General features: G+C 21.0%; 1 protein-coding gene across 1 annotated transcript; it reads right to left on the minus strand.

Annotated features, from left to right (window-relative positions):
• Nucleotides 1–11,487: 11,487 nt before the first annotated feature.
• On the minus strand, nucleotides 11,488–11,970 carry JN550_012281 (uncharacterized protein; the record flags this gene model as incomplete). Its single annotated transcript, XM_049310740.1, has 1 exon — nucleotides 11,488–11,970. The coding sequence occupies one exon, from the start codon at nucleotides 11,968–11,970 to the stop codon at nucleotides 11,488–11,490; it is 483 nt and encodes a 160-aa protein (XP_049165717.1).
• Between the last annotated feature and the right edge of the window lie 325 nt (nucleotides 11,971–12,295).

Below are 12,295 nucleotides of genomic sequence, written 5' to 3' on the forward strand. Positions count from 1 at the left end.
TATTTAAATACTTATTTAAATAAAAGGTTTAAAAGGATTATATAAACGATAAATATTTAAAATACGTAAAATAAAAAGTAACGATTTAAAAAAAACTTATTAAATATTATAAAAAAGGATATATTAAAATTTTAATTTAATTAAAATAATTAAAAAATATAAATATAACGTAATTATATTAAAAAAACCTTAAAAACATAATAATAAACGAAAGATCCGATTTAAAAGATTTAATTAACCCTTATTTTAAAAAAACGATATAATAATAATAATAAAAAGAACGTAAAAAGAAGTTAAAAATCGAATTTTTAATTAAAAAGGTAAATTTATAATATAACGTATAACGCGAAAAATCGGGATAACACGTTAATTACGTATAACTTTATAATTATATTTATAAAAAATAACACGGAAAAGGGAAATTTTAAAATATTATAAAACTCCGAATTATTTAATTTAAATTATATAAAAAAATATATAAAATATTCGGTACTTTACGTTTAAATAACGTATAATATTAACACGTTAAATTAACGGAAGGATATAAATTATAAAAGTAATAAATAAACGAATAAATACACTTTATATTAACTTTTAATTAAAATTAAAAAAATATAAATAAAAACGAAAATTCCGTTATTTTATAAAAATAAAACGTTAAAAATTATAAATTAAAGGCCCGAAAAATTTTAAATATAATTAATATTATAATAACATTTTAAAACGAAGCGGTATATAAAAAAGCTATTAAACGACGCGAAAAACGTAAAAATACGCGTAAAAATAAGAAATTAAAAAACGATACGGACCATTTATAACGGAATAATAACGGTTAAAAACAAAATCTTTATACGTTATTATAAAAATAAACGATAAAATATATAAATATATAATAATATTAATTAAAATTATAAAATAAACGATACGCGCGTTATTTAATAACGGTATTTAAAAAAACTATATTTCGTTAAAAGTCGTTAATAAATATAAAATATTATAAAAGGAAAAAGACGCTTTTTATTAATTTAAAATTATAAATAAAGAATTTATTATATACGGTAACGGAACCGTTAATATAAAAACTAATTATTTATTAATTACGATTAACAATTACGCGAAAAAACTTATATATAATATTATAAATATATTAAAATATAATATAATATTAAAAATATTTTAATTACGAGCGAGTAATTTTAAAGTTAATTAAAAAACCGGTTAATTTTAATAAGATACGTTAAAAAGGAATTACGTTTTTACGTAACCGCGAAAAAACGTTATAAACGAATTTAAAAAAATACTTCGAATTAATATAATAATTAAAAAATTTAAAATAAAAATTAATATTATAATACCCGAAAAATATTAAAATTACGCCGATTTGTTTAATAAAAAATTAAAAACAAAATTATTATAATATACGTAATTTAATTACGAAATACCTTTTAAAAAAGGAGGAAAGATACACTTTATATTAATATATCGATTATAATTAAAATACGAGGAAATATTTAAAAAATACTTTTATAAAAATTTAAAAAAAGGATATATCCGTTTATTAATATTAAAAATAAGATATTTAATCTTTTTTATATTAAAAAAAATAAAAATAAGAAAACGAAATAAAGATTTTATATCGATTTTCGTAAACTTAACGAAAATATAATTAAAAACCGATACCCGTTATTATTAATTAACGATTTATAAAATAAATTATATAAAACTTAATAATTTATTATATTTAATTTATTAAATATTTATAAATTTATATATATTAAAAAAAACGAAAAATGGAAAACCGCTTTTAAAATTAAATATAAATATTATAAATATTTAATTATACCTTTTAAATTAATTAATATATTAATAAACTTTTAAAATATAATTAATTACGTATTACGTAAATACTTTAATAAATTCGTAATCGTTTACCTCGACGATATATTTATTTTTTTAAAAACGTTTAAAAATATAAATAATATATTTATATAATATTTAATAAATTATAAAAAACAAATTTATTAATTAATAATAAAAAAAACGAATTTTATTAATAAAAAGTCACTTTTATAAAATATATTATATTTTTAAAAGAAATCCGAATAAAAAATTTTAAAATCGTAATAATTAAAACTTAATTAATTTTAATAAACGTTTCGGAAATACGATCCTTTTTAAAACTCGCGAATTATTATTAAATATTTATTTATTAATTCGGGAAAATTAATACGTTATTAACGAATTTAGCGAAAAAAGATTTATTATTCCGATAAATAAAAATTAAATAAACAGCTTTTAATATATTAAAAAAACGAATTACCGACGAACCCGTATTTAAAATAATAAATTTAAATAAACTATTTAAAATCGAAACTAACGCGTCCGATTACGTAATTAAAAAACAATTTAATTAACGAGATAATAATAATAAATTATATTTAATAATATTCTTTTCGAAAAAATTTAACGGATTTAAATTTAATTATTAAATTTATAATAAAGAATTTATAATAATTATCGAAACATTCCGAGAATAAAGATACTATTTTAATAAAACTATTTATAAAATTAAAATTTATATTAATTATAAAAATTTTATATCTTTTTTTATAAATAAAAAATTTAATAAATAACAAATTAAATAGTTAAAATTTTTATTAAAATTTAATTACGAAATTATATATAAAAAAGGAAACGAAAACGGTAAAATTAACATTTTTAATTAACGATTAAATTACTATTAAAAAATATTAAAAAAAATACACATTTTATTATAAATTAATAAATACGGGAACCTTAAATTTATAATATAAAACATTTTCTTTATATATCGAATTATATTAATAAATAACTAAATAAAAAATTTTAAAGATATTTTAAAAATTTATAATAACCGGATATAAATATTATTATAATACCTCGACGAATTTATTAAATAATATTATAAAACACTTTTTTATAAATATTAAAAAACTTATAAAATATAAAACCGAATCCGAATTAAATTCGATTATAAAAACTTTAAAAAACACGTCGTTAATTATATTAAAATATACGATTTATATAATAAAATAAAAACTTTACGGTATAAATTATATAAAAAAATATAATTTATACTATTACTTAATAAAATATAAAAATTTATTATATAAAATTAAATCGTTAAATTATTATTATTTAAAAAACTTTTAATTAAAGTTATATATAATAACATTTTTATAATTACGGAACGATTTATAAAATACGTTTACTTTTTACCGTATAAAGAAAGTAATAATATAAACGATTTAATTTATACGTTTTTATAAATTATTATTAATTAATACGGATTATTTAATAAAATAATTTTCGATAAAAATAAATTCTTTACGTCGAAATTTTAAAAATTATTTATAATACGGTTTAAAATTAATTATAAATTTTTAATAATATATTATTTATAAACGGACGAATAAACCGAACGAATAAATTAAATATTAAAATAATATTTATATTATTATATTAATTATAAATAAAATAATTAAATCGAATTATTATTAATTATTTAATTCGTTTATAATAATTTTAAAATAAAATTAATCGGAATAATACCGTTTTATATAAATTACGGATTTAATTTAAATATAATAAAGAAACCATTTTAAAAAGTATTAATAAAAAAAATTATTACGTACGTTAATAAATTATAAAATTTATAAAAAAACTTATAATAAAAACTACTTTTTTTTTAATAATAAATAAAAAAATAAAATAATAAAAAAAGAGTTAAAAAACTAACTTTTAAAAAGAAAGACTTTATTTATTTATTCCGTAAAAACATTAAAATAAAACGATTAAACGATAAATTCGATTTTAAAAAAATTAAATTATTTAAAATCGATAAAATTGTTTTATTTATTAATTACCGATTATTATTATTTTAAAAAATAAAAATATATTTAATATTTTATATTTTATTATTAAAATTAATATTATTTAATATAAAAATCGAAATATAATTCGAAACCGAATTAAATTAAAAATACGAAATCGAAAAAATCTTAAATTTATAAAAAGTTAATAATTAATAAAAATACTTTATTAAATAAAAGGATTACCCACTTTTAAAAAATATTTAAAAACTTAAAAAAATTTTAAAAAATTACTTTAAACTTTTTACGAACTTTTATTAATAATAAACGTTAACGATTTAATATTTATAAAATTATTATTTAAATTTAAAAAAACTTAATTTACGTTATTAAAAACATTTATAAACCGAAAATCCTTTATTACAAAACGCTTTTAAATAAAAATCGAAAACGGTACGCTATTTTTTTTATTTAACTTTTATATCCCCCGTTAAAACGCCTCGGAATTTTTCTTTTTTATAACCCTTTTTATACGACGTAAACGCGTAAAACGATTAATAATAATAAATAATTAAATTTATAACGTAAAAAGGGCCTTTTCGGTATCGGCTTTTTTAACTTTTAATTTCCGTTATTATAATAATAAACGAGAAAACGACGACGTTACGAATATCCTATTATAAATACGTTTAATACGTATATATTTTAAATAACGCGACGACTTTTCGTTTATACGATAAATAAGGTTTTATTTAAAACATTTAATATACGGTATCTCGGTAATTACTTTAAAAACTTCGATATTTTTAATTAAAAATAAACGGTTAAATATTTTACGGGATCGAGATTTTTTAATACGATTTAATAAAATAAATATATATTATAAAAATATAAAAAAAAGGAAAATTTATTAAATTAAAAAATAAGTAATAATAACTTATTTATACGACCTTTAATTTTAAAGGGTTAAAATAAAAAAGGAGGGATTTAATATTATGAATATAATTTTACGAATTTTAACCTCGGAAAGGAAAAATTAAAATTTATTAAATAATTAACGCGTAACCGTTAAAATAAAAAAACCCCGGGATTAATAAAATAAAGAAAGTTATATAATATAAATTACGGTTTTAATAAACGAGTTAAGATAAAGGATTATAATAAACTATAAATAAATTTAAAAAAAGGATCACTTTTAAATTAAAATAATTTAAAATAAAGGATTATTATAATTATAATAATCTAATTAATATTAATAAAAAAATAAATAAATATATAATAAAAGGGATTTTTTAATTATATAAATAATTATTACTTTAATAATTAATTTAAATATTTATTTTATTTATAAATAAAGTTTATTAAATTTTAACGTTTATATTTATAATTTTATTTATAAACCCTTTTATTTTATTTTATTTAATTATATTAATTATCGATTATAATTACGCGAGATTAACGTCCTTTATTAATATAAACCCACGTATTTATATCTTTTTACGGTTTATTTTAAAAAGTATATTCGTTATAATTAATTCGAAATATTTTTTTAAATTCGTTTACGGCGCTTTTTTACGGTTACGTAAAAACGTAATTTTTTTTAATATATTTTATTAAAATTAACAGGTTTTTTAATTAATTTTAAAATTACTCGTTTATAATTAAAATATTTTTAATATTATATCGTATTTTAATATATTTATAATATTATATATAAGTTTTTCCACGTAATCGTTAATTATAATTAATAAATAATTAATTTTTATATCGATAGTTCCGTTATTGTATATAACGAATTTTTTATTTATAATTTTAAATTAATAAAAAGCGTCCTTTTCTTTTTATAATATTTTATATTTATTAACGATTTTTAACGAAATATAATTTTTTAAACGTTATTATTAAATAACGTATATATTATTCGTTTTATAATTTTAATTAATATTATTATATATTTATATATTTCGTTATTTATTTTTATAATAACGTATAAAAACTTTATTTTTAACCGTTATTATTTCGTTATAAACGATTTATATCGTTTTTTAACTTTTTATTTTTATATATATTTTTACGTTTTCCGCGACGTTCGTTAACTTTTTTATATATTATTTCGTTTTACGGTGTTATTATAATATTAATCGTATTTAAAACTTTTTAGGTTTTTAATTTATAATTTTTAACGTTTTATTTTTATAAAATAACGGAATTTTCGTTTTTATTTATATTCTTTTAATCCCGATTAAAAATTAATATAAAATATATTTATTCGTTTATTTATTATTTTTATAATTTATAAATTTTTTGTTAATTTAACGTATTAATATTATATATTATTTAAATATAAAATATTATATATTTCGTATACTTTTTTATATAATTCGAATCGGATAATTTAAAGTTTTATAATATTTTAAAATTTCCTTTTTTTATATTATTTTTTATAAACGTAATCGTAAAATCGCGCGTAATCGGCGTATTATCCCGATTTTTTACGTTATATATTATATTATAAATTTATTTTTTTAATTAAAAGTTCGATTTTTAACTTTTTTTTACGTTTTTTTATTATTATTATTATTATATTATTTTTTCGAAATAAAGGTTAATTAAATCTTTTAAATCGGATTTTTCGTTTATTATTATATTTTTAAGGTTTTTTTAATATAATTACGTTATATTTATATTTTTTAATTAATTTAATTAAATTAAAATTTTAATATATCCTTTTTTATAATATTTAATAAGTTTTTTTTAAATTATCGTTTTTTATTTTACGTGTTTTAAATATTTATCGTTTATATAATTTTTTTAAATTTTTTATTTAAATAAATATTTAAACGGTCGGTAAAGGTATATAATTAAAACGGCGTAATTTTGGGTATTACGATAAATTATTTTTATTTTATAAATTTCGTTTTTTTTTATAAAATTCCGTAATAATTTTTTATTTATTATAATTAAAAAATAATTCGTATTTTAACTTTTTTATAAAGTATAAATTATATAATTTATTAATATAAAATATTTATAATAATTTTTCGTATTATTTATAATTTAAACGTAATTATTTATTATTTTTAAACCGGAATTCGGTAAAATCGTTTTTTTAATTATTTATAATATCGTAATAGAATTTATTAAATAAATTACGTAATTCGTTAACGGATAATAAATATAATTTAATTATTATTATAACTTTTTTTTATTAAAAATTAATTTTCCGTTCGAATCGTTAAAAAATGTTTTTAATATTCGCGTTTTAAAGTTTATATTCGAGTTTTTTAATTAAATTTATATTATTAATAATATTTTATTATACCTCTTTTTTAATTTATATAATAAAGTAATTTTTTTCGTTATCGTTATTAATATTAATTATATAAAATTTAAATAATTTTCGTCGTATTATCGCGATAGTTTTATTAACGTTTAAAAAAGTGTTATAATTATTTTTTTTAATAAAAAACGTTAATTTATTAATTACTTTTTAATATAAATTAAAATTTACGTTTTTATTAGTATTTATTAACTTAATACCCTTTTTTATTATAATTATAATATATAATATTTATTATATTTTTATTTTTACGATTTTTATCGTATTTAATTACGTTAAAATTTATTAATTTATTATAATATTTATAAAAAGTTTTATTTTATTATTTTTAATTACGTAAAAAGTATCGGTTATTATTATTTTAATAATAGTTTTATTACGGTTTTTCGATATTTATTTTAATATATAAAATATATAATTCGTTTTTAAATCCTCGCTTTTTAAATCTTTTTTTATATAAATAATTATCGATTTTAACGATTTTTTCGACGTAGTTATCGAATTTATCGGGTTTGTTTTTTTTTAAAATTTCGTTTTTTACGTTTTTTTATAATTTTATATAAAAAAGCGTTATAAATATATCGTCGTCGTTTTATTTAGTTTTAAATACGATTTATTTAAATTCGGATAAGTATTTAACGGCCGATTTATATTATTTAAATTATATAAATCTTCGTTTAATAATACGGATTTCGTTTAAATTACCGAAAATTATTCGTAAACGTCTTTTAAATTCGTTATAATCGTTAAATACTTTTTATATATTATTTTTTTATTAATTTTCGTTATTATTAAAATAATTTTTTATAATTAATTTAAATTAATTAAAGGTATTTTTTTTAAAGAATTCGGTAATATATAAGATTTTATTAAATTCGATAATATTAATCCTATTATAAAAACGTAAATAAATTCATATTTAAATAAAGAATTTTTAAATACCTCCGTTTTTCCCGTTATAAAATTAAAAAGGTGCGAGTTTATAATTTCCGTTACCGCCTTTTCGTTACGTATTATTAATAATAACGAGTTACGTAATAAATTATTTATTATTATTTTTAATAATATCGAAGGCTTTTTATAATTACCGTATTATTTTAAAAACGTCGGGTCTTTTTATAAAGTTATTTATAAAACTTTTATTAAAAGTGGATAGTACCATTTTATTTAATAAAAATGTTATTTAATTAATTTGAAAATAACGTATTTAAATAAAAGTAATTAAAATATAACGAATATATTTTTTAAAATAAACCGTAAAAAGATATAAATATATAAATTTATATTAATAAAAAATATTAATTTTAAAGGTAATTATAATTTATAATTTATATAATTAAATAAAATATAATAAAAGGGTTTATAAACGAAGTTATAAATATAATTATTAAAGTTTAATAAGTTTTATTTATAAATAAAATAAATATTTAAATTAATTATTAAAATAATAATTATTTATATAATTAAAAAATCCTTTTTATTATATATTTTTTTTATTAATATTAATTAAATTATTATAATTATAATAATTTTTTATTTTAAATTATTAAAATTATTTTAATTTATTTATTAAAACCGTGATTTATATTATATAACCTTTTTTATTTTATTAATCCCGTAGTTTTTTTTATTTTAACGGTTACGCGTTAATTATTTAATAAGTTTTAATTATTCCTTTTTAAAGTCGGGGTTCGTAAAGTTATATTTATAATATTAATAACGTATTTAAAACAATTTTACGTAATTAATTTATTAAAAAATTAAGTTAAATAATATATAAAATTATTAATATAAAAATTAAATAAAATATAATTCGTTTTTTAATTAAAAATATTATTTTAATAATAATTTAATATTTAAAATAATACGCGTTTTATTAAAGGTTTTTTTTTATTAATTTAAATTTTAATAATTTTTAATATATATTTAATATATTTAAAATTTATTAAATATATATTAAAAATTATTATAATTTACGTTAATAAAAATATATATTATAAAACTTTTTTTAATTAAAAATAATTAAAAGTCTTTAAATAATTATAAATTAATAAAATTAATAAAATATACGATTTAAAAAGTTTAAAAGTTAAATTATAATTTAAATTTTAAATTAAAATTAAAATATCGTTATTAATTATTAATTTAAAATTTATTTATTTTTTAAAAGATTTAATTTATAATTAAAAAGTATTAAACGATGTAATAACGGTTAATTTAAATAATTATAAGTATTAAAATTTAAATATAATTTTTAAAATAATAAAAGCTTTTAAAATTATTAATAAGTATTTTAAATTATTTAAATTTATAAACACTTTTTTTATTTAATAAACTTTTTATTATATTTATTAATTTATAAAAAAACATTTATAAAAGTTTATCGTCCGGGTAATTTATAAAAGTCGCGTTACCAATTTTAAAAAGGCTTTAAATTTAAATTAATAATTTAATAATTAAGATTAAATACGCGAGATATTTAATAAAGTCCGTGTCGATTTAAAATTAACTTTTTTAAAAAACAACGTTAAATTATTACTTTACCGTGTTATCTTTTAAAACTATATAAAAATGGTAATAACGACGATTTAAAAAGGTTTAAATTTTAACTATTAAAGTTTGGGATAGTGTTCTTTAATCTTTATATTAGGTTAAAAGGGTATTAACTCTTTAAGTGCGGGCGGGTCAGGCTTCTTTTATGGCACAAGCGTCCGTCACTAAGACCTGTTTCCTTAAGTCGAAAATATCGAGCGGTAAAGGTATGTATTTAAGGCATCCGGTAGTTGGTATATTACCGTTAGGCGTCTGTATTATAAGATGACATCTTAACAGTATACAGTATTCTTAAGTGCGTACGAGCAGTGGTTGCCGCGGTACGTTATTATGATTCGTGCGCTCTCTATTCCATCGTACTGCAATCCTTATCCGGCGTAATCACTGTTTGTGTGTTTAAGATTTGAATTCTGCATTGTAAATCCTGTCTTTTAGTATTTTTAAGCATCTTCTACCTTCTAGGATGTAGATATCACCCTCTGTTGCCCTTGGACTGATACACACCGCAACCGTCACAGGACTAGCAGCCTTACCCACCTGCGGCCAGGCCTGTTTCAACGATATGGTAAATCAGTATGCGGACCTGACTTGCGACAGTCCCGAGGCGTCGTGTCTCTGCGAGAATTCCGACTTTGGACACGGGCTGCGGGACTGCTCGAATGCGGCATCTAATACGGATGCTGTGTCTTCGGCGACCGCGTACGGGAGCTCGTACTCAGCGTCGACCACGGCGACGTCCTAGTTATACTAGGCTAGATATCCACCAGTATAAAGGTGTACGAAGGAGATTCAAAAGAGCAAGTCTATAGGCCGCTGAGGCTGTACACGTTTCATGCAGACTTTGGCCACCTACACCATCCAGGCGGGTACCTGGCAACGTAAGATGTCCCATGACCGGATTAAGACTCGGTTCTTTGACATTGTGTCATTGCAAAGACACTTGCTTGAGAATGTGGCAGGTCCCCACAGGGTATCCGTAATGAATGAGCTATCAGTAGCCCTCGGCGTTTGTAGCATGCGGCGGAGGAACAGCGGGGATGGATTATGCCGGACGGGAAGGCTGCGCAAGAAGATTAGTGACTGCCCCGAGCCGTGTTGATACCGTTTCTATGTGGGCGACGGCGAGCCCTGTCTGAAACGGGAGGCGGCGGGGTCCGAGACATACGAAGGCAGTCAGGCGCGGCGGGAACTGCGGTCGGTTAGTTCGAGCCAGCGCGCAAATGTGTTGCGCGTTGTTGTTCTTGCAGCTTCACGTTCGCGCAGTATGAGAAATGGGACTTCAGAACGACGACGGTTGCAGTATCGAATTCTCTAAACAGCTCATGCGCCATCATTGGGGCTACTACGATCCCTATACAGATGGTTGCTGCAAAGTTCAAACTTAAAATGAAACGCGTCATCTTCGCTGTGTACTGCAACCCGTCACCTGCTGTCGGACACAGGTTTGATTGAGACGAGTGCGATGATTCAAGTACTAGGAGAGGGGTGTAACGACTGTCTCGATCATCAAAACGTATGATGCAAGGAAATACCGACTGAATCCAAAGAAGGTCGGGTAAAATGAACCCCGAATATATTTTTACCGCGGGCAATTTCATGACTGAATTAGTGAACGTTCTCTGGTAGAGGAGGGACCGTGCCCAGTCGAGGCCTATTTAATGATGGATCCACTGGGGATCAACAATATTTGACCACCGTGATTCATCGACCCCTCAAACAGGGCAGCTACTTGGTCATAAACGGCTAATGAAAGTTCTGTAGGTCTGGGTCTGCAATGTTCCTGCTTTCAGCGAGAGCTTCGTCCAAGTTCGCCTTGCCCAAGAAAGAGTCATAAAGCAGATTGCAGACAATCGTCTTCATCTTTCCATCCATTACAACGTAGTGCGCCCAAACACAGATCTTAATAATATCCCCAGGCTCCACAGCGTGTCCAAAAACGCCGGCCGGTAACTTCTTTTTATACGTGAAGTAGCTGTGCATTATATAGAAGATGTTGTGACCATCGAGGGCCACCGCTATCGGGACGAGTATCTCATCTGCGGCTTCAAATAGGGGCTCGTAATGCGCCTTTATCCCTTCTGAGCCCTTTAGTAGTGAGGTTTGAGGGTCTGGGAGGCTCAAGGTAACGTCCTTGTGATAGAACGAGTGCTGCACCTCAAAGTCGTGTGCGTTGAAGGCACGAACATATTTCAGAAACTCCTCTCGTGAGATTATCGGATGCGACATGTTGTACTGATATCGAAGTGACCGTGTGAAAAATGAGCAGATGAAGTTCTGTTCCTGCTATACCAGGTATTGATCACATAGCAGTCTTCCCACTCCTACTTATCTTGTAGGCCGCGTCATCGTAGTTTCGTGTTTATCAGCACGATTGACGCCTTACTTGCACTGTATCTTCAATACCCAAATATGGATGCTACATCCGTAGCTGTTTGAGAAACAAACATTGTCACTGTTCTATGTTGTGGGGAACAAGGCTCCCCGGTGACACCTGCCCCGCTTGGGTAACACCGGAACGCGCAACATATCAATACTTGGCCTTCCTATCGTA

The sequence above is a fragment of the Neoarthrinium moseri genome (assembly GCF_022829205.1).
Source record: "Neoarthrinium moseri strain CBS 164.80 chromosome Unknown scaffold83_Wmoseri_CBS_16480, whole genome shotgun sequence".
Taxonomy (NCBI): domain Eukaryota; kingdom Fungi; phylum Ascomycota; class Sordariomycetes; order Amphisphaeriales; family Apiosporaceae; genus Neoarthrinium; species Neoarthrinium moseri.